Source organism: Suillus clintonianus, assembly GCF_016758775.1.
Source record: "Suillus clintonianus strain FC179 chromosome Unknown DEU56scaffold_99, whole genome shotgun sequence".
Classification (NCBI taxonomy): Eukaryota; Fungi; Basidiomycota; class Agaricomycetes; order Boletales; family Suillaceae; genus Suillus; species Suillus clintonianus.
This window is the reverse complement of record NW_024539323.1, coordinates 98,485-120,697: the sequence shown is the minus strand read 5'-3', so window position 1 is coordinate 120,697 and position 22,213 is coordinate 98,485. Positions and strand designations below refer to the sequence as shown.

The window sequence follows — 22,213 nt, the reverse complement described above, 5'->3', positions numbered from 1 at the left end:
ACGCCGCAACTGGAGGGATACAGATTGGGAGGCTTTTGTAGAGCACCTAAACGGATCCCTTGCGTCCTCTCCCCCTCGTCCTCTGACTTCTGACGTGGAATTCCAACAGGCTGCCAGACGCATAACGCTCGCCATCAACAATGCCATGGAAGCCGTCGTCCCACTCTCAAAACCCAGCCCATACTCAAAACGTTGGTGGACTAAAGATCTCACCAAGCTCCGCAGTCAGGTCAATGAGGCAAGCCGGCGTTCCTACCAACTACGAGGCCTCCCCAACCACCGCTGCCATGAAGACCTCAAGAACATCAAACGACGCTATGCCGAAGAGATCGAGACCACCAAGAAAGAACATTGGACAGAGTGGCTAGAGAGCCTCGAAGGAAACGATCTATGGACCGCGAACGCATACGTCTCTTCGGAACCCAAGGATGGAGGGAAGACGAGGATCCCAACCCTCAAGATCAAACGACCCGATGGCACATTCGAAATCGCCAACACGAACCAAGAGAAGAGCACCGCCATAGCTAAGTCCTTTTTCCCGCCTCCCCCTGCTAACGACTTTATCCCTCCAGACGTCCTATACCCCGATGCCGTGGAACGCCACACCCCATTCACCTCAGCCGAAATCTCCCGCGCCATCCTCAAACTCAATGGTTTCAAGGCCCCAGGCCCAGATGGTATCTGCAACGTGGTATACAAGAAGTGCGCTGGCGTCCTAGTCCCACATCTCGTACATCTATTCAACGCCTCGATTACCTTCCGCACCTATTACGAACCCTGGAAGCACTTCACCACAGTCGTTTTGCGTAAGCCGGGGAAGCCCGATTACTCACTCCCAAAGGCGTACCGCCCTATCGCTTTACTTAACACCATGGGGAAGTTACTAACAGCGGTCGTCGCTGAACGGATCACCTATCTTCTAGAAAAGTATCAACTGCTTCCGCACACCCATTTCGGGGGTAGACCGGGGAGGTCTACTACTGACTCCCTGCATCTACTGGAAGAGACGGTCAAGAACGCATGGAGGACTAACAAAGTAGCATCGGCCTTATTCTTAGACATAGAAGGCGCGTTTCCCAACGCCGTTACTTCCCGCCTGGTACACAACATGCGCAAGCGCCGTCTCCCAAAGCCGCTAGTGGACTTCACAGAACGTGTACTATCTAGCCGACAAACTCAACTCAAATTCGACGGATACGTGTCAGACTGGATCCCCATCAATAATGGCATCGGCCAGGGGGATCCACTATCTATGATCCTCTACATAATCTACAGCTCGGACTTAGTTGACGTCGCCAAGGCAAGGAGAGGTAACGAAGCGCTTAAAGAACTAACGTTAGCATTTGTCGACGACACGGCATTCATCGCCATTGGTAAAGACTTTGCCTCCACTCACCGCATATTAGCAGATATGTTGGAGCGCCCTAACGGGGGATACGAGTGGTCCAGAGCGCACAACTCCAAATTCGAAACTAACAAATTTGCATTAATAGATTTCTCGATGAATCGGCAGAAGGACAGACCCGACATGCACATCCAGGGGGCGACTATTCGACCATCTACAACGCATCGTTTCCTCGGCGTTATTGTAGATCAGGAGTTGAGATGGAGCGCGCAAGTAGATAATGCAGTGGCGAAGGGAACGGCATATGTCTGCCAGCTGCGTAGACTATCTTCCTCTACCAAAGGTCTCCCATTACGGCTGATGCGCAGGTTATACCAGGCAGTAGCCATCCCGAAGATGCTATATGCAGCAGATTTATGGTTCACCCCCTCGTTCCGCAACCACTCAGACACGCTTCAGCGCGGGTCCATCGGAGTAGCAAGACGTCTCACCTCAGTACAACGCTTGGCAGCGACTGCAATCACTGGAGCAATGAGAACCACGGCTACTGATCTATTGGAGGCACATGCCAACCTCCTACCCATTCCCCTCCTCCTTCAGAATATCTGCTACAGGGCCACAGTCCGCATCGTTACACGCCCAGCCACCCACCCCTTATACAGCCCTATCCGTCGTGCGGCAAACCGCTATGTCAGCTCCCATCGCTCCTCATTCCACCGCCTCACGCGTCAATTCGCGATCGTGCCACACGATATCGAGACCCTCGATCCAGTCCGCCGATCCCCATCCAGCTCCAACTCGTTCAAAACCCGAATAGCCGCGTCCAAGGAAGAAGCGCTCGAAGAGGTCACTCACCTTTCAGACGACATCCAGGTATACTGCGATGGATCAGGGCATCAAGGCAACATCGGGGCGGCGGCAATCCTCTTTCGAGCAGGACGCCGCCTGCGCACCCTGAGATACTACCTAGGTTCAGAAGATGAGCACACCGTTTTTGAGGCGGAGGCAGTAGGCCTCACATTAGCAGCGGAACTATTGGCGACTGAAGATGACTTGACCTTCCCCATCTCCATACTAGTCGACAATCAAGCCACCATACAATCCGGTGAACACTTCTACTCTAGACCTGGATCATACTTAATAGACCGTTTTTGCCACAGAATGGAAGACATCGCTAGAGAGTACCGCGAGTTCAACGTCATGGTTCGTTGGGTGCCAGGGCATTCAGAAGTACATGGAAATGAGCAAGTAGACGCACAGGCGAAGAGAGCGGCCGAAGGAAGACACAACAACAGCCCAGTGGGGTCCCTTCCCAATTACCTGCGGCTAGGAACTCTTCCACTGAGCGTGTCAGCGCTCAAGGCCGCACACAGCAAACTCACGCAAGCTCGCTGGGAGAGAATCTGGCGTAGATCACCCCGCTACACACACATGAACCGCATAGACCCCAAGCTTCTCCAACGTTCATTTGTCAAACTCTCCGCGCAATTCCCCAAACGCCTCACGAGCTTATATATGGCCCTACGCTCACAACATGCCCCGCTCAATCATCATCTACACCGTATCGGAAAGTCCCTCTCCCCGCACTGTCCGCACTGTCCAGGCATCAAAGAGACAGTCCCCCATTTCCTTATCGACTGCACGCGTTACCGCCCTGAACGACACAATCTGATATGCGCATTGGGGCGCAAGGCCACCTCCCTCCCTTTCCTCCTCACCAGTCCAGAAGCCACTCCGCATCTCGTACGCTATGTCAACTCGACAGGGAGACTCAAACAGACATACGGTGAAGTACCATTGCCCAGCACTCCATCAGATTAATATAGCAGTCTTCGTCCAGATCAGTACCAGCGCATCGTGAAACCTCCGTAATCAAGTCGCCCTTACTCTCTCACCCCCCACCACTCGTTTACATGGAACCTCAATCCGAAGGACAATCCCAATGGAATAGGCACAGACAGCTCATGTTCATCAGCATCCGCGCCACGTCACATCACATCCATTTATACTCCTCCCTATACGTTCCTGTACAAGCTGCAATTTGCAGCCGAGTACGCGTCAAGCTTTGCATTATCAGATACATTACACCACGAACGTACTTACAAAGTCGTCTCATCAGAAGAAGGGACTCGTCTAAAACGGCCGGCAGGAACAGCGGACTGACGGAGGTACGCCTCACGTCAGGGCATTCGAGTACTTCGAGATGCGAACGAGGCACCGGGGGCCTCTAGACTAGAATGTAATGTCCTACATAGAGTTAGACTCTGCAAAGGACAGAAATTGGATCAAAAAAAAAAAAAAAAAAAACCCACAGGTGACTGCCAGAGGGTGGTGAATGGCGATCAGACAAGGTTATTTGAACCCAAGCTCTTGCCTCTCGACTTCTGGTTGAATTCGGACCTGATCGGAGCGCCCGTCTGGTTGTGTAGGGTACATCCCCACGTGCAGCATCTGCCTGCAACCAGTTCTCAACTTCCTACTAATCGTTCAGGTCCTTATTTCATTGCATCTCCTGGCTTTCCATAGGACCAGCAAACCTCTAGGCTCTTCCTAGCTTATCACCGCCGAACATACTCACTGGGCAGCCTCACACTAAATCATCGTTTCACGACTTGAGCCATTTCACACATTACCTCGCCTTCCAAAGATCCTAAACTTCGTATGTCTCCCCTCGAGATAAGCGTCGCCCGTATGATTTCTAACCACTATCGAACCCAACTAGTGCCACTTCCCCGAGTCCGGGTCGCAGTTTATCAATTCGTATCAATGAGTCACTGGGGTCAATGTTGGTGTCTCGTTCTATTATCCCATCTTCCGCTCTCTGACCTCATTATCAGTTCCTGGTGATCCCCGATCGTCATCTGAAGGGACTTGGGAGAGACTGAACCAAGTCGCTGTCAAGGGTGCTGAGTACAACTCTCGTGAACGTCAACCCCATTCGAAGTGTTTGGAAGGGACCCGGGTGGATCTTCTCAACTATATCCACGGAATATTAGACAACCCAGAGAAGAGTCGACTCATCTGGCTACATGGCACGGCAGGTGTCGGGAAGTCTGCTGTTGCGTTCACTGTGGCTGAAAAGATGAGGGGTCTGAAAGTGGCGGAAGGGACCAAGGAAAAGCGACTTGCAGGAACGTTCTTTTTCTCACGTAAGCACACGAAGCGCTGCACGACTGGTTATTTTTTTGCGACGCTGGCCTACCAGCTTGCCAGCAATTTCCCCAGTGTCCGGGAGGAGGTGAACAGCGCTATCAGAGAAAATCCTGCCCTTCTAGACCCCGACAAGGCTGTTGTCGACCAGATGGAAGAACTCTTTCTCCGACCTCTCCGCAGGCTTCGATTCAGACTATGCGAGGGTCCGCCTTTGGTGTTTGTTGTCGACGCCCTTGATGAATGCATATCCAAAACCGAGCTCACTGATCTCATCTCCCTACTTGGTCATGCTCTTCGTGAACCTGATTTGCCTGTGACCCACATTCTGCTCACAAGTCGATCGGAAGACCATATCCGTAAAGCCACCCAGAAAGAAGAGATGCGCTCACTAGTGTGCGAGATACCAGTGAAGACTTCTGGGGAGGGTGTTGCTACCACCATCTCATTAGACGGTGCAGATGTTGACAACGACATTTATACTTTCTTGCAACATTCCTTCAGAGACCTAGAAGGTCGCCATCCCAGATTCCCACGGCCTTCGAGGGATGAACTTGCGCGGCTGGCAAATCGAGCGGGGAGACGTTTTATCGTGGCATCTACGATGATGAACTTTATTGGTGATCCAGACAGTGATCCCCGCGACCAACTCCGGCTCATGCTGAAGTTAACGAACAAACTGTCCCCGGGAACGGAGGTGTACAAGTTATACGACTGCATCCTCACCACGTGCGCAGACCCCGGTCGTGCATACCTACACTTGTCCATCGTCGCTGCCCTTGCAGACCCTCTCCCGATCTCACAAATCTCGGAACTTCTTGGGCCAAGTCAAGGCAGAGATGCCGAAGCAGTACTTCTGCAGCTACGGTCTGTCATGGACATTCCTACCGACCACAGTCTCCCCGTGAATATCTATCACCCCTCCGTTCGCGATTATGTTTCAGACCCCTCAAACTGCAGCGTCCTTCCTCAAGTACAACATGCACCTCACTCCATACTCGCTTATTCCACATTACGCTTGATGACCGAAGAGATCCCAGAAAGCACGGCTCTCTTGGATGCACTCTCAGATTTGAAGAGATACAATCAAGCAATGCAACCTCATGACCCTCAGATCTTATCACACACATTGGCATTCATGGTTCAGTCACCGCAGCCACTGCAAGTTCTTATGAGTCTGTTATGGCTTAGGGGATATCGCAATTCAGATTTACAATATTGGCTAGAGACCCTTGATGGGTGTTCCTGGCTGCAGACCCAGGGCGGGAGAAAGTGGCTGCGGGCCCGGATGGGGCAAGAATGGCTGCAGACCCCGGGCGTGCGAGAGTGGTTGCAGACCGAGGGCGGCCAAGAGTGGCTGAAAACCCCGGGGAGTTGGGAGTGGCTTAAAACTCAGGGGGGGCAAGAATGGTTGCAGGCCCCGGGCGTCGTGCGAGAGTGGTTGCAGACCGAGGGCGGCCAAGAGTGGCTGAAAACACCGGGGATTTGGGAGTGGCTTAAAACTCAGAGGGGGCGAGATTGGCTGGAGACCCAAGACGGACGAGATTGGCTGGAGACCCAAGGCGGACGAGACTGGCTCCATACACGGTGCGGGGGAGGCGACGGGTCATATTGGCTGCAAACACAGGGCGGGGCGAGAGTGGCTCCAGACCTTTGGTGGGCGAGAGTGGCTCCAGATCTGGTATGGGGGGGGACGAGAGTGGCTCTGGACAATTGGTGGGCAAGACTGGCTGGAATCCATTGGCGGGAAAGACTGGCTGGGGACCCCCTCCGGGAAATCCTGGCTGGAGTTCCGCAACAGGCAAGAACAGTTGCATATCTTGGTTGCGGAAAGCCAGCTGCAGACCCCGGGCGAGCGAGCCTGGCTGCAGACCCGGGGGTGGGCGAATCTGGCTGCAGACCCGGGACGGGCAAGCATGGTTGCAGACTCGGAATGGGAAAGCATGGCTACAGACCCAGGACGGGTGGGACTGGCTGCAGACCCGAGACGGGCACGCGTGGTTACAGACTCAGGGCAGGCGAGCCTGGAGATGGCAAGACTGGTTGGAGACCTGGAGTGGGAAAGACTGGCTAGAGACTCGGGTCGGGCAAGACTGGCTAGAAACTCCGTATGGGCAAGACTGGCTAGAAACTCCGTATGGGCAAGCCTGGCTGCAGACCCAGCCATCCTCCCCGCCACGCTCACCGCCCTACTCACCGCCACACTCCCAGCCATCCTCTCCGCCATCCTTCTCACTATCTTTCAGCGCTGGAGATCAGCTGGAGATCCTGTGGCAGGACCGGCTCCAGATCCTGAATGCGCAACAATGGCTCGAGATCCCTGTTGGGAGAGATTGGCTACGGACACATGGCGGGCGAGAATGGTTGCAGACCCCAGCTGGGGAAGACTGGCTGCAGACCAAGGGCGGACAAGATTGGTTGCAGACCCAGGGTGGGCGAGAGTGGTTACAGACCCCGGCTGGGGAAGAGTGGTTCACCGAGACTCCGGATGGGGAATACTGGCTGCAGAGCCAGGGTGGGCAAGAGTGGCTGCGGACTCAGGGCGGGCGAGACTGGTTGCAGACTCCATCTGGGGAATACTGGCTCATGGAGACCGCGGCTGGGGAATATTGGCTGCAGACCCAGGGCGGGCATGACTGGCTACAGACCCAGGGTGGGAGAGACTGGCTGCAGACTCAGAACGGGAGAGACTGGCTGCAGACTCAAAGCGGGAGAGACTGGTTGCAGACACAGAACGGGCGAGACTGGCTGCAGACGCCATGCGGTCGAGCATGGCGGTTGACCACTGTCTGGGTCACGATGGAAGAATTCTCAAGCTCATGGGAAGCAATTAACAAGTGCACCATTGTCCCAGAACTGCTTTTACATCCAGCTTTTCAAGCAGTCCAGCACTTCAAGACCTTGTCTGATTTTCTGATGCTCCCGGTATTTTTGGCGTTAAGGGACCAGGACCAATCCACCTCTACATTACCAAATGGTCGTCTTCCACCAGACATGGGGGTCGTCCATGCCGTGAAGGCCTTTTCGAGTTTCGCAACCAAAGCCCACGAAAAAAGTCAATCAGCCTCTGATGCTCTCAAGTATGCGTGTCAAAACTGGGTTGTCCATCTTTCGCGAGTTCAACATCCATGGGACGATAGGCTCACTTGTACATTTAAGTTTTTTTGGGACCACCATCTCCTCTCCTGGCTCGAAAGGCAGTGGTGTTTACAGGATCTGCGGTCTTGTCTCACAATTTTATCCGAATGGGAGAAACTTGCAAACGTATGTATGTTTCTAATTATTTTCGCCACTTAAAACCTGATCTGCGCATACGCATACAGGAACATGTCCTCCAAGCTCTAGGCTCGTGATCTCAGTTACGAATCTGAAGCTGTGGACTTTATGCAATATATCATGCTGTCTTAGTATTCCCCCTAGCCAGACTAGAAAAACATAAGACAATCGGCTCTTCTGGTTTCAATAACGTTAACATTGTCTTGTTATCGCACGTTGAAATCTTTGGTTCCTTCACGCTGCTCGAGCCTGTGACGACATTCACCGAAACGCAGTTTTTCTTTGTCTCTCCGATTCCAGCTAGTCCATTGTCTCCAGGTCATCGGGTGGCCCGCATGAACGTGTTAGCTTGTTTTTATCATCCTGTCCAACTCGAAAGAAGCATATGCATGCTAGGACGAGTCCGCATGTAGTACTTAGCAGTAAGGCTTAATTCTTTCATCAACTGTGCGCGACCTCCAAATTTCAAACACCACAATGACATTGAAGCAACTTGCTACAATTTGGCTAATTGAATCATGGTGTTCACGGTGCACAGTGTGCACCAAACTCGGCGTAAAGCTTAAACTTGGAGAGACCGGTATGCTTATGTAATGGGATAATCCCTACCCTTTGCCAATGAGCATACGAGCACCACGGAAAGGCGAAAACTATGAGCTCAGCGTGGATCTCAACAGCGAGTACCGCGATAAACGAAAAGATGCAATCAAGCGGGTCATAGCATCCATGACCGTCGGTAAAGGTGCTATACTTCATTGTTCGATCTTCCCTCCGCGCTTAACACATCCCTAGATGTCAGCGGCCTGTTCCCCGATGTCCTCAAGAATATGCAGACAGAGGACCTCGAACAGAAGAAGCTCGTATATCTCTATCTCATGAACTATGCAAAGACACAGCCAGAACTCGTCATCTTGGCCGTTAACACCTTCGTCAAGGACTCCGAAGATCCTAACCCTCTCGTACGCGCACTGGCGATTCGAACCATGGGATGTCTGCGTGCAGAGAAGATTATAGACTATCTGTGTGACCCTCTTCAACGGGCGTTGCGAGATGACAACCCGTATGTCCGAAAGACGGCTGCGCTCTGCGTTGCAAAGCTGTATGACCTGAAACCCGAGCTTGTCATCGAGAATGGTTTCTTGGATCAGCTCCACGACATGATCTCAGATAGCAATCCTATGGTAAGCCCACGCCCTTTCTTTCTCACCGAGCAGGCTTGATATCTGCGTTCAGGTCGTGGCCAATACAGTTGCTGCGCTCACAGACATACACATCGCGGCAACCTCCAACCAACCAGCTGACTCTACTTCCGACCCCGCTCTATTCTCCATCACATCTGCCATATTGAACAAACTGCTCATCGCTCTCAATGAGTGTTCAGAATGGGGTCGAGTCGCAATTTTGAATGCTCTGGCACGGTATGACGCACAAGACGACAAAGAGAGTGAGCACATCTGCGAGCGCGTCGTTCCTCAATTCCAGCACGTGAACGGCAGCGTTGTTCTTGCCGCAATGAAGGTACGCGTTGTTGCCCATTCGGTCCCTGTTCATGACTTGACCTTCATATCTCAAGGTCATCATGATCCACATACGCAATGTTCGACGAGATGAGCTCGTTAAGCAGCTTATCCGCAAGATGGCACCACCACTAGTCACCCTGCTATCGTCCCCGCCCGAGGTACAATGGGTCGCACTGCGGAATATCAACCTTCTCCTTCAAAAACGCTCCGACCTCCTTTCGAACGAGATGAGGGTATTCTTCTGCAAATACAATGACCCATTGTATGTCAAGATCGAGAAGCTTGATATCATGGTCCGATTGGCCAGTGATAGCAACGTGGACGCTTTGCTGAGCGAGCTCAAAGAGTGATCCATACCGATTTCTGTAGTATGCGTTGTTGACCATTCCGGGCAGATACTCGTCAGAGGTCGACGTCGATTTTGTTCGGAAGAGCATCAAAGCCATCGGTCAGACAGCGATTTCGATTGAGAGCGCAGCGGAACGTTGCGTGAACGTACTGTTAGAGCTCATCAACACACGCGTCAGCTATGTGGTCCAAGAAGGCGTGGTCGTCATGAAGGTGCGTAGTGACACCTAGCTTCTTAGAACCTTCTTAATGATATGCATTTTAGGACATCTTCAGAAAGTACCCCTCTACATACGAAGGTGTAATCCCTACACTATGCGCCAATTTGGAAGAGCTGGACGAACCAGAAGCGAAAGCGTCCCTGATTTGGATAATTGGCGAGTACGCCGACAAGATCGACAACGCGGATGAACTGTTGGGTATATTCGTGGACTCTTTCACCGAGGAGTCGTACCAGGTATTTTGTTTCAACCTTAACTTGTGCTTGTCCCACAAGTCCTGACCCTCCGTAACAGGTTCAGCTTCAAACGTTAACTGCAGTGGTTAAGCTGTTCTTGAAGAAGCCTGACTCCTCCCAAGGTGTCGTCCAGCGTGTGCTGAATACAGCAACGAAGGATTGCGATTCACCAGATGTACGGGACCGTGCTTACATATACTGGAGACTCTTGTCAACAGACCCTGGTGCAGCGAAGGTATGAGCACCCTCTGAGCCTTGGTCGATGGTGCTAATCAACCTAACCTAGGCTGTTGTCCTTGCCCATCGGCCGCCGATATCTATCCCGAGAACAACGGTTTCACCTGCGTTGCTCGAAGAGCTTCTCGGCGAGATATCGTCATTAGCGAGTGTTTACCACAAACCCGCCCAAACCTTTATTGGCCATGGCCGGGTTGGTGCTGACTCAGTGCAACGCAAAGGATCAGAGTGAGTCCCCAACTAGTTTTATCTGTATCTACTGAGCTGACGACACCCATCGTGTAATTATAGAATCTCGGATGCTCAGAAAGCCTTCCAGACGGTTGTTGCTGGCCAACAAGCAGAGAATCTTCTCGACTTTGGTGACGACTCCGCGCAGGACGGGCAGCCTTCTGGACTCGCTGCCACACAGATCCTTCCTTCGACACCCGCTGCAGCAAATTTCCTTTCAGGCACTTCCGCAAATCCACTAGACGACCTCGTGTCGATCTTCGGCGGTATGGAAACTTTGGGTGGTGCAGGATCACCGTCAGCGGCGCTATCGCCGACAATGACATCCCTGTCCTCGCCTTTCGAGGGATTTGGAGGGTCGCCAGTGCTACCCTCCCAGCCGGCCCAGAATGCGCAGCCCCAGGAGGACTTGTTAGGGTTATTCTAACGTACTTGGCATCACCATGCACATGTACATATTTGCTCGGTGCCGTTAGCAGGCTTACACGTATGGTACACATGCATGTATGATCGATATTTTCTGTTTGAGGAATGCATGGGCTATTCATATAATTATCGCGAGGCGTCCGTAGCAGACAAACAAGCACGGAGCCTATGGACCGGCTGATTCCGAGTTGGAAGTTTCTCACGCCATCTTCACTTTACGATTGTGATCCTTGTGATCCTGACCCACTGCGTGCGTATGGTCCGCATATTGATCACCTTACATCGGCGGACGTATACACACAAAGGTGTATATGGTCCGTATCAGTTCCGAGACCAATCGATCATCAGAATCCAGATGGGTAATGTCAAGCTTCAATGAACGATTCTGTCCCTGTCCTGTCAAAACGGCGATGTGCCGATCTAGGCTCATAGTGTATGTCAGCTGTAAAGGTCCACTGCCAAGTGCCTCGTGTCGCCTTCTGCCGTGACAATATCTCTTCATTTCGCACGTGGTGGATGATCGTGGACAAATGAACAGCGACCGCTACGGAGATGGAGTACGTGTTGCATACGGTCCTGAAGCGCTGACTGCCCAACAGCTTGTCCCATGTGTCGTAGCGTAATAATCGGGCGGATCATGACTCCAGGTCGTGAGCGCTTGATGAACTGAGTCGCCCATTCTATCGTTCGTCAACTTCTCTTGCATCGAGTTCTTCCGACCGCGCAGGTCATCGAGTCCCTTCCGCATCTTTTTTTCCACTTTCTCGATTACTTTTTGTCCCCAATACATTCCAGCTTACCCTTTCTGCTTCTGGATGAGTGTGTTGTCTTCACGACCCTGCCTGTGACATTTCTCGGAGTGGCAATGTCGATCGCCAAGCTTAGCTGCTGCATGCCTTTGGCATAGAAAGCTATGTTTATGGACGTGTGGCATCAGATGCCGCAGGCAGGTGCGTGTTTATTGGAATTTCTCTCAGATTTGATATAGGTTGCTCTGTATCCTCCTAGCGCATTTTTTGCGCGCTGGCTTGAGGAACCAAACGAGCCTGCCCGCGCAGCTTTGCGAAGATGATCTATCTCATCTCTCACAGTCTAGATTGGCATAAAAGGCCTGCCTGTATGGTTATCTGTCCTCCCTTACAGGCCCAGACTCAAACGCCAAACGCGAAAGACTTCTTGCTCGGTCGCGATGCTGAGGTTCCTCCAAATCTTGGGCTCCTTCGTGCTACTGCAGGCAGTTGCGTCGCAGCAGATATGGGATATAGTAAGCCGACGCATCCTTGCATTGTTGTGTAATGGTTGATTCACATTCGTGTTCACAGTGGCAAACAACATGGAATAGGAACATGCTGTTCACTTATTTCCAACCCACGCCGGACCCTATTAACTTCGTTACTCCTGGCGCCATTGGGAGCGCGGACATCGTCATCGATGATTCCTCAGTATATCAAACCGTGTATGGTTTCGGAGCATCACTGAGTAAGCTTGTAATCGTGTCTCTGGACCAAGTGTTTAACGAAATTGTTCCAGCCGATTCTTCGGCTGAGTTGTTGAGCAACTTGAAGGCATGCCATGTATTTCACTTGCTGTGTGTGGTCCGCTGATGGTATTAAATAGGCACAGAACCCTGGAAGTTATTGGCAGCTCATGGATTATTTATTTAATGGTGCGTTGCTTGGCTCCAGATCGGCGACGTACTGACCCCATCGTCATCAGCCACGGATGCTGCTAACTCAGCCGGGTTCTCCTATATCCGTGTCCCACTCGGAGCCTCAGATTTTTCTGCAAATAGTGGGTGATCTCATCTGCTCCACAGTTGATGAAAGAACTGACATACGTGGTCATAGCCTACAGCTATGACGATATCAGTGGAGACACTTCACTGAATGACTTTAACATTAATGCCGCGCCCTCTGACGTTTTCTCGGTTCTTCAAGACATTCTATCTATCAATCATATGGCCAGATTCCATATCGTGCCTTGGTCACCGGTATGCAGATTATTTGGTGTACCCATGATGCCATCAATCACTCAATATTTTCAACTAGCCCGGTTGGATGAAGAGCGGGGGGACCATGCTCGGAGGCTCGTTAAATACTCAATATATTAACACTAGTGAGCTATTTGAGCGCATGACCTACAGGCCCGCGTGGCTGACGATTATTGTAGTGGCAAACTACCTCTTGAAGAGCGTGCAGGCATTCTCAAACAAGGGGATTCCCATTTATGCAATCAGTATCCAGGTACGTCGAATCACGACTGACTGGTTCACCAGTATGACCGTCGCACCAGAATGAGCCGGAATACAGCGACTCCACATATCCGAGTTGCAACATGCCGGTGGCAACTGAGGCACAGATTGGGTTGGCTCTGCGCACGCTGTTGAACAATGATGGTTTTTCGGGTGTAAAGATTATTGGTTACGACCACAACTGGGCGGACGCTGCCAACTATCCTGTCCAACTAGTGTGCAATTCCCCTGAGTTTATTTCTGCGCGATGCTGAGACGCTGGCAGATGCAACAAGCGGAAAGTGCCTTTGACGGGGTGTCTTTCCATTGTTATCAGGGTTCCGTCAGTGACCAGGCATCATTCACTTCTCAGTATCCAAACAAGGTATTTTATTTTGGGCTTTTGGTCCATTCTTCCCTCAGTGAGTCATCATTCAGGAAGTGTACTTCACGGAGTGCTCAGGGGCCCTTGGCTCTGACTGGTGGAGTGATATCAAGGTATTTATCTCCGAATCAATTTGCTTCAGACGATATGAATTAATCCCGTTACCAGTGGTACATGGACAATCTGTACGTAGCCAGTTCGTGAACTTGATCATCCTCTGACCTTGTATGGCACTTTCAAGTTTCATCGGCAGCATCTCATACGGTTCCTCCTCTGGATTGATGTGGAATCTCGCGCTCGACGGAAGTGGTCAGCCATTACTTCCAGGCACCGACAGCTGTGGTGGTGGATGTCGTGGTGTAGTCCAAATCAATAATGATGGAACTTGGAGCGTAAACCAAGAATTTTACTCTATGGCTCAAGCTTCTAAAGCAATTCTTCCTCGCGATGTCGGCGGTCCATGGGGCCAGCGAATTGGCGTGAGCGTTGGCGGTTCGCTTGACTGGGCTCTTGTGGTCGGCGCCTACAAGACGGGCAGGGTTTCGTCGAGTGACTGGAACAGATACAGCATCGTGGTACTGAACTGGTAGGGATTCTTGGATTCCAACTGCATGAAAAGATGCTAATCCTTCGTCAGGGATGACAGTGCGTCCACCACTTGGAATCCTCAGCCTGTCGAGGCCACTATCGAGTTCAGGGGCATGCAGGTGGGTGAACCTTCTAAAAGTTTGTGGACGAGTTCCCTGATCATCATGATAGGCTACGTACACATTTCCCGTCGGTGTTACCACGCTTTGGTGGTACGCTCCCAACTAGCTGTATCTTGATATCTATGTATTTTTTTCACGTCCCGGGTTTGTTATATGTGTATTATTTTGTTTGTTGATTTATTTGTATCAATAAAACTAATTATGCCAGCTTTCCAATCGAATTGTTGCTGTGCAGACTCACATGCAGCCCTGGCATCCTAATTGCATCATCCTGCCGGGGTTAAGCTGCTCTATGATATTGGGTTCTAATAATTGCTTGTTTCTCCTACAGATGGTTTATGCACTGTGCAGCATCGTCCGTCTTTTCACGATCAGAGAGATGTACATCAGTCCCACCTGCGACTGTTGTACGCCTTGCCATTGTACGATTCAGGACTTACCCCAGCATCAAATTCGCTGGTCGAAGTGATAAAATTACGACATTCTACGAGTCCTGGAGGGATCGTGGTCATTCATTCCGAAACTGGTTCTTCATTCTCTTTCTGACGCATTCTAGGCATAAATCTTATCGTGCAGCCTCAGGACAATTCTGCAACACGCGCCTGAGCTCAGTGTCTAGAATCCTGGTCTCAAACTCAATTGCGTACAAACTAACATTGGGCATTGCACCCGATGTGATTTAATGGCTTTGCAGATCCAGAGTGAGCTAGAAGGCCCGCAGAATAAGGGAGGCATTTAAGAGCGCAACAACCAGTGTGAGTTGGTAAGACCGCATGCGTATAAAATAGCTTTACCTTTCCGCGACAAGTTGACCGGCGCATACATTAGAAGGACCATTGGTTCAAAGATCGAATAGTTAAAGGTCCATGCTTACCACAGACCAAACCCGCAGACAAAGAATTTTAGATTATCGCTCAGGCTACCTTGGTCGTCGATCCAGCGCCGCGTGGAACTGTCATAGGAAATCAATTTACTTACCTATGTTCTTTCCGATGACCGCATCGAGCTCAGTCTGAACTTTCACTTTGCTCCTCGGGGAAACGTGCAGCTGCCATGAACATCGTGCATATTGCAGCAGAAGGCTTTCACCTGATTTCAGCCCCATATCTTCAGAGAACGACAAAAAAAAACCTCGTATCAGATCGTGGTATAAACAAAAGGAGTTTGAAATATAGCAGAGTGAGCAACACGGGCAGAGCACATCAACGAGAAGCAGAAAATCTGATAAATAAGCGCGAGACACGATGAGGAAATCGTAGATTAATGATGACCATCGATATACTCGGGAGACGTACAACATATGAAAAGCCAGAGGCGAGTCCAGTGTCCAGCCTGTCTGAGCATTACATCAGGGCGCGAGTGCGTCGAGGTTGTAGCTGCGCTGGTATCACCAATATCAGGTGTGGTAGACGAATTGGAAACAGGTGGCTGCGGTTGCGAAGATGGCTGTGTCTGAGTCGCACCACTGGATTGTGTGGCGTTGGGTTTGGGAGGCCGTGAGCTGCCCAGAATAGTGCGTAATGGTTTCGTTTTCCGTTTCGCTCCCGCTGAAGCATTCCTCTGCATGATGTCAGGTCGACTGGAACATCTGGGAAGGAGAAAAAAACATACACGTTGTCCCGGTGCATGCGGGACCTCAAGAACTGCTGGGCTGCTCCCGTGGAATTCGATGCTATCTCGTCCGCGCCGTTTCAAAAGGTGTCGAGCCCAGTCGACAGAGGACGGCGAGGTATCATGTGCATCGGAGTTGCTGCGGTGGAATAAGCGGCCAAGAAATGTGCTTCCTTGAGGTGCTGAGGAGTGGAGGTGGCTTCGTGGAGAGAACTGAGCACACCAAGTCAGGAAAAAACATTGAATTGATAATTAGTACTAAGAACGTACACGAGAATGATCAGGTGGGACATCAAAAAAACCTTGTGGTACCCGATTGGCAGGCTGACGTCGCTGGACCGGATGTCGTGTAGCATTAACCTATAGTGTACATGTTTGAACGCAATGAGATCTTTTAAGAAAGAGTCACATACACGGAGTGCCGGCTTGTTGGCCTGGCAGAGCGCGTTCAGTTGTGAGAATGAAATAAAATGAGGTATGTCGACTTACCTTTGGATCCAACAGAAGTTCGTCGAGACCAGCTTCTTTCACAATGGTAGCAACATCCCATGTGTACGCATTGTTATCATCACAGCCAGTTGCTAGTAGCTTTCCATCCGCGGAAAATGAGACGCAGGTAACTGTATGTGCATGTTGGAGTGGAGAATTAATAGGCTGGCTGTTGTCGAGGTTCCACAATCGCGCTGTCTCATCGGCCGATGCGCTTGCGAGGATGCGGCCATTCGGGGATATTGCAATGCCATTAACAACGCCGGTGTGCTCATCCAGAACTGCGATCTGCTCCCATGATTTTGTATTCCATGTCCGAATCGAGGAATCCCATGACCCGGAGATGAGCGTTTCACCGTCTGGGGTCCAAGCCAGGCACCGCACCCAATCTCTGTGTCCTTTGAGAGTTGCGACAAGCCCGCCAGTTTTAGCATCCCAGATTTTGATTGAGGACTCGAGGTTATCGGTACGATCACCTCCATGTCCACCAGTCGCAATCATGGTGGTGTCTGGCGAATAGATGGCTGCGAACACTTTTGCATGCCCTGTCTTGATTGGCCCGGGTGCCAGGATCGTTTCTCCGCTCTTCACATCCCACTGCCTCGCAGTCCCATCAACAGATCCGCTCAATACTCGCTGACCGTCCCGACTCCAACAGACAGAAGACACTACCTCTGTGTGTCCCGTCCATTTCGCGATGACCTTGCCTTCGTCGATGTCCCACAACCTCACTCCACCGTTCGTACTCCCGCTAATCACTTTCTTCCCATCTGGGGACAGCGCTATACTGTACACTCCACTGTCTCTGTCCCGCCAGTCTTCTCCTATCTGTTTCCCCCTCTCCAAGTTCCATACCCGCAGCGAGCCATTTTTTGACAAAGTAATGATCCGCTGTCCGTCAGGCAGGTGTACGACGCCCTGGACCCAATCGGCGTGTCCTTCCAATTTCTGGCGAGGCGTTATTGCTGATATACCTTTCGTTTTAGTGGTGGGTGAAGACATGCTCCAAAATTCCTACTACCGGATGCAGCACCGTCTCAGCTTTCATACAACATATTCCGAATTCATCACTTACCGAGGACAACAGCGACGGGTGGATAGTAGGGGAAAATGGGCGTTCAGATCAAGTCAGAATGGAATCCACTGCTTCCTGGTACGTTTCACATGCTGTATCATCGTGTTCACAGCTTACGTACAGAATAGGCTGTGCAGCACAAGCGCCCAAGCCTCATTTGTCAGTGTCCAACCGGGTTGCATCTTACAGAGCCTCGGTCCATGATTAGCTAGTTCTCGACAACTAGATAAGACCTGGGGCTGTTCGCTGCGAAGCACTCTCGTGCATTCTCGATGTCTGTTGTTGATGAATGGTATCATTCCAGAGAGTTGCGTTGCCTATATGCTAGCGCCCGTTATCTAATTGGCTCTGGAACATTCCCTCGTACTGGCTCACTGTGTTTTTTGCTTACTGGTCAGACTTTTATATTGGCATTCGGACCCCTCTGAGTCGTCTTCTGCTTACAGCAACAGTTTACGCAAAAGGCCAAGGAACATTCGCTGCCACACGCTTCGTTCTTCTCTTCCACTTGAGTCGTATGCTGCCTGGCGATTGGGATGAGTCACCCGAACTTACTATTCTGAATTGATAGGTTCTGTTTCACGCATCGAGGAGTGGGTATGAATCATGGTGATACTTAACCACCCCACAGATGACGAAATAAACACGTACCGTATCCTGAAGTTCCTGTTCAGAGGTGTTCCATTTTATGCCGGAGATCATACATCAGCAAAACCCAAATGGGGTATGTGGCACTGCATATTGCCGTACAGTGACTCAGGGTTCGCAGGAAGGTCCCCCCATGTGCAGCCGAGCCGTAGTGTGTGCTTCGGATGTGTCATGCTGTGCAGTCGGGTACAGCTGGCACAGCGCTGCACAATCCTGCACAACACTGTAGCGCTGTATGACGCTGTATAGCACAAACCTGCTATGCAGTGTCATACAGTGGTGTATGGTGTTCCATAGCACTCTTATTACACTACCAGTACTGCTAGTATAGTTTTTGTTCTTGCATGCTAGCAGCGCATTAATACGAAGCCAATGATAATTCAATTCAAAATAAAATGATAGGACTAGTAAGTAGTAGTATGTAAAACTACGCGAGATCAACATCCCACTCTGAGCTGTCGTCACCTTCGTGATCACCAAGGCCGGCGCCATGTACATTCCTAACTCGATGGTCAATATACTGCTACTGCCATGAAAAATCATGCCGAAACTTACATGCCTTCCAATGCCCAAGCTTTGAGCATTTGACGAAGTTTCGGCCCGTGATACGCGTCTTTGTTCGTGCAGTTGAACAGCGTAGAAATGCGATCGTATGCATTCTCCGAATCCTCGATAGGCGTCTGCTTGGTGCGATTCACCTGGCCATATTTACTGTAGATGCAGATGACATTGCGAATCTAGGATAAACTCAGAATCAGTGAATGCACTTCAAGTTTAAGCATACTACAGGCGCACTCACAATAGTCCCAACGAGGAAGAGCGCTGCGGGCGGGATGGTCTTCTGAAACTCGGCGAAATGCTTTAGCGATTTGGATCCATTGTCATAAAATGACTTATGGCAAACGATGCGAACTGCGTCGTTTGCAAAGTTAGATGCACGACCCTACTAGATGTTTAGAATCGAATATCAAGGACGACGAACAACGTACCTCAGAATCAGGCTCGCCACGCAAATATATTGCTTTCTTCAGCAAAGCGGTTGCCTTGAGTTTGACGCTATCAGTTGTATTCCCGTTGATGCCGAGGGCGAGTTCATATACCATCGGAACGACAGTAAGTACAATCTGTTTGATCTTGCTGCGGAATGTCGCGGCATCGTTAAAGACCTAGATCCGTGTGACTTAGTTAATGGAAATATATCTTGGTAAAAATCGGAGCACTCACCACGGTAGCCATCCCCGTTTTGAACTCAGGGTAGTAGCCTTTGTATGTGTGTCAGTGGGCGGTAACACTGTAATTAGAGAAAAGAAAATACCTTTCTCGAGTTTGCGTTTCTGTTCTTGCCACTGTACGATCGCTTCCGCGATCACTTCACCACAGACTCCGGTACCACCGATGGATTCCTCTTTGTCGGGGAATGGGACTGAAGTAGCAATATAGAGCCTGAAATTAGCCTTCGCGCGGTCAAGGAGTTTTTGCCAGAGTGATGGGTAGAACCCAACATTAGTTGCATCACGATTGGTAGCAGCACCCTTCGCGTTCTTGGTGCGGTGGCGCCTCCCACTATCGATATCGACCTCATTGAGATCCTCCAAGTTGTCCTGCTGGTCAGAGTCACGGTCATCGCTTGACTGGGAGTTTCTTGTGCGAGCACGCTTGGTCTTCGGGTGGTGGTTCCGTGCACTGCTCAAATACGTAGGGGACGGAGAACGTGGTCGACGATTTTTCGTGTGGTGAGCCTGGAGGATATCATAATCGATATTTGGCTGAAAAACAGTGTCAATACATGGCGATAGTATGGGTGAGTACTTACGACTACGGGAGCGTTCAAAAGACTCGGAACTTGTTTGTTAGTACTCTGTAGACCGGATCGCTTTGGCGCCGTCCTGCTAGTGGTGTGGTTATTCCGATCATGACGGTCCATGCCAGCCACTCCCGCGCCATCCTCATCCTCATCCTGTGAACACACGCTATGATCAGGTGCTTGCGTAGGGTGTCTTGCTTGCGTGCTGCCACGATAGGTTTGATCACCGTGATGTGGGGGGTGCATGACGGTGTCACTCCCGTAAAAATCCTCCTCGTGCTCCATAATCTCATCCAAATCATCGTCTTGCACAAAATCTCCACCCTCAAGCTCGTTATCAACGCCATCATCTTCTGCAAAATCTCTGCCCTCCTCAATGTCATCTTCATTCTCTTCAATGTCATCTTCATCCTCTTCAATGTCCGCCTCTTCATGACCTTCTCAGTTTCAACGATGGACATATTTTGACTGACGAAGGAACCGAAAGCAGGAGGGAGTGCGAGCAACGGTAATGGTGGGGTGTCATGGTCGCTGATGGCTCCCGCTGAACAGCAGTGTTGAGAATAGGAATAGATGAGCCCGAGCGTTGGTTGACGACAGAATGAGAAAACACTACGAGAAACAATACGAGCACCAGCAGGATGCTGGACAGCTGGAATTCTACTTTCATCAGCCTGATGGTCATGAGGAGCGCCATAAGAGGGCGCGTGAGAGACACTTCGAGAAGCACCGCGAGAAGCACCACACCGAGAAGCACCACGACGAGAAGCACCACGACGAGAAGCACCACGAGAAATACCACGAGAGACGCTGCGAGAAGCACCTTGAGAGGTACCATGATCATTGACATAGGGCCGGGCAGGAGATATCGTTAAATCAGGCTGAGGATCTGTTTGGTGGGACTGGAGTGGTTTTGGAACCAACATATGTTGAGGGAACTGGATGACCCTGCAAACCAAACCTTCCCGTATCCGCGACGTGGTAGAGCAGGTGTGGGACCTGCAGCACTAGGGTTTGACTCGGATGCCTCCTGCTAAATACCAAACATTAGTACCGCCGTGATGATGCAGTTTCAGGATGAACATCAACCAAGCAGGTACTTACTATTGCACTTAAGTTTCTCCGAGTCTCAAGCTGCCGAGGAGCTTTTCCTCCCTCTTCTTCTTTGCCACCGGAGCCATCGCATTTTCAGGTTCATCAAACGGGACAACGACGTTCTGAACCTTTGATTTTCCAGGTGCTCTGGCCGGAGTCTGAAGAGCATTTCCTATCTTCTCTAGCTGAGAATTCCTTCCTCCAGCACCAGCACCAGGTCGGTTGGAACGACGACGGGGAGGTTGGACCGACGTCACTGGTTCATTGTCGATGTCTGATTCAACGACTTGAAGCGACGGGACTCCGACTTGTTGCCCCCTCTGTCGGCCCATGGTAAGCACACGACTAGTAGGCGAGTGATGGAGAAGATGAACCTTCAAAATCAGGTTAAATAATAGTTACAGCATCCATGGGTAGGTACCAGCATGGTGCTTAATTACTAAGTGGTAGTACTACCGAATCCGAATCGTACCGACACGTTCACGAGTTACGTACTAGTACTACAGTAGCAAAGTCCAGCACTAGTACCTCCGTCCCGACTCCCTGCTCAATCTCAATGACAACTAATTGCCCTAACTGTTTGAAAGAGTTTCAGAGCGCTTGGGCTGTTTCACGACACCTGAGCCAGCCCCTTACATCCTGTCTACGATGGGTTGATCAGCTTGAGGATGCAGCGCAAATCTTGCAAGACTCACAGTTCGCGGACCAGCACGCAACTCTCGGCCCATCTGAGTCGTCATCCAACCCTCGTCATTCCAGAACACCAAGCCCTTTTCAAGTTCAAGTTGATAGTGAGGAAATGGTGCATGTTCAGGATTTGAATGACTCGGGCTATTTCTACGGTGACGAGGGAGGCGTGGTGGGCTTGGAGAGTGACCTGCCAGGGTCGGTTGAAGAGCCTTTGGGCAGCCAAGCTTCGGAGAAGCCTTACGTCGAGCGCTTCAGGAACGCTGCGAAAGTGTATCGGCGCGGCCAGACCTTTTGGGACAGGTTTAATATGGATCCCTATTCAGCATATCGCAAGGACAACCTTTACTATCCATTCGCGTCCCGTCAGGACTGGGAGCTCGGCAGCTTTCTCCTGTGCTCGTCATTAAGTATGGCCGCCATAGATGAGTTCCTGGAGCTCGACATTAGTACGGCTTGAGTCAGCTGGCATGTTACCGTCACAAGTGC

General features: G+C 50.9%; 7 protein-coding genes across 7 annotated transcripts; 5 read left to right on the top strand and 2 right to left on the bottom strand.

The window, feature by feature from the left end:
- Positions 1 to 2,098: 2,098 nt before the first annotated feature.
- On the top strand, positions 2,099 to 3,115 carry DEU56DRAFT_719451 (uncharacterized protein; the record flags this gene model as incomplete). Its single annotated transcript, XM_041347660.1, has 1 exon — positions 2,099 to 3,115. A coding segment is annotated over one exon (1,017 nt), but the record flags the coding sequence as incomplete, so codon positions are not given.
- A 1,099-nt stretch (positions 3,116 to 4,214) lies between these two features.
- DEU56DRAFT_705388 (uncharacterized protein) lies at positions 4,215 to 5,531 on the top strand (the record flags this gene model as incomplete). The annotated part of the gene is made up of 1 exon (XM_041347395.1): positions 4,215 to 5,531. A coding segment is annotated over one exon (1,317 nt), but the record flags the coding sequence as incomplete, so codon positions are not given.
- A 2,840-nt stretch (positions 5,532 to 8,371) lies between these two features.
- On the top strand, positions 8,372 to 11,116 carry DEU56DRAFT_827853 (adaptin N terminal region-domain-containing protein). The gene is made up of 9 exons (XM_041354407.1): positions 8,372 to 8,513; positions 8,564 to 8,952; positions 9,005 to 9,289; positions 9,345 to 9,637; positions 9,687 to 9,852; positions 9,905 to 10,096; positions 10,155 to 10,331; positions 10,383 to 10,561; positions 10,625 to 11,116. Exons 1-9 carry the CDS (start codon positions 8,390 to 8,392, stop codon positions 10,989 to 10,991), a joined length of 2,172 nt encoding a protein of 723 aa, XP_041203993.1. The 5' UTR covers positions 8,372 to 8,389; the 3' UTR covers positions 10,992 to 11,116.
- A 1,063-nt stretch (positions 11,117 to 12,179) lies between these two features.
- Positions 12,180 to 14,552, top strand: DEU56DRAFT_963881 (glycoside hydrolase family 30 protein; the record flags this gene model as incomplete). The annotated part of the gene is made up of 15 exons (XM_041359397.1): positions 12,180 to 12,254; positions 12,313 to 12,469; positions 12,521 to 12,564; positions 12,614 to 12,656; positions 12,707 to 12,781; positions 12,838 to 12,980; positions 13,039 to 13,105; positions 13,160 to 13,233; positions 13,283 to 13,456; positions 13,507 to 13,605; positions 13,659 to 13,718; positions 13,774 to 13,790; positions 13,847 to 14,191; positions 14,243 to 14,312; positions 14,365 to 14,552. The coding sequence occupies 15 exons, from the start codon at positions 12,180 to 12,182 to the stop codon at positions 14,419 to 14,421; spliced, it is 1,500 nt and encodes a 499-aa protein (XP_041203992.1). The 3' UTR covers positions 14,422 to 14,552.
- A 4,013-nt stretch (positions 14,553 to 18,565) lies between these two features.
- Positions 18,566 to 20,868, bottom strand: DEU56DRAFT_917113 (uncharacterized protein; the record flags this gene model as incomplete). Its single annotated transcript, XM_041357951.1, has 9 exons — positions 18,566 to 18,638; positions 18,694 to 18,875; positions 18,938 to 19,081; positions 19,128 to 19,304; positions 19,363 to 19,400; positions 19,454 to 19,904; positions 19,952 to 20,379; positions 20,424 to 20,486; positions 20,559 to 20,868. The coding sequence occupies 9 exons, from the start codon at positions 20,866 to 20,868 to the stop codon at positions 18,566 to 18,568; spliced, it is 1,866 nt and encodes a 621-aa protein (XP_041203991.1).
- A 186-nt stretch (positions 20,869 to 21,054) lies between these two features.
- On the bottom strand, positions 21,055 to 21,369 carry DEU56DRAFT_917112 (uncharacterized protein; the record flags this gene model as incomplete). The annotated part of the gene is made up of 1 exon (XM_041357950.1): positions 21,055 to 21,369. The coding sequence occupies one exon, from the start codon at positions 21,367 to 21,369 to the stop codon at positions 21,055 to 21,057; it is 315 nt and encodes a 104-aa protein (XP_041203990.1).
- A 224-nt stretch (positions 21,370 to 21,593) lies between these two features.
- Positions 21,594 to 22,184, top strand: DEU56DRAFT_917111 (uncharacterized protein; the record flags this gene model as incomplete). The annotated part of the gene is made up of 1 exon (XM_041357949.1): positions 21,594 to 22,184. One exon carries the CDS (start codon positions 21,594 to 21,596, stop codon positions 22,182 to 22,184), a length of 591 nt encoding a protein of 196 aa, XP_041203989.1.
- Between the last annotated feature and the right edge of the window lie 29 nt (positions 22,185 to 22,213).

Coding starts and splice junctions, on each gene's coding strand:
- DEU56DRAFT_827853 (XM_041354407.1), top strand. CDS start 8,390: ATGAGCATACGAGCACCACGGAAAGGCGAAAACTATGAGCTCAGCGTG. Junction 8,514..8,563: donor ATCCATGACCGTCGGTAAAG/GTGCTATACTTC, acceptor ACACATCCCTAG/ATGTCAGCGGCCTGTTCCCC. Junction 9,290..9,344: donor TTGTTCTTGCCGCAATGAAG/GTACGCGTTGTT, acceptor TCATATCTCAAG/GTCATCATGATCCACATACG.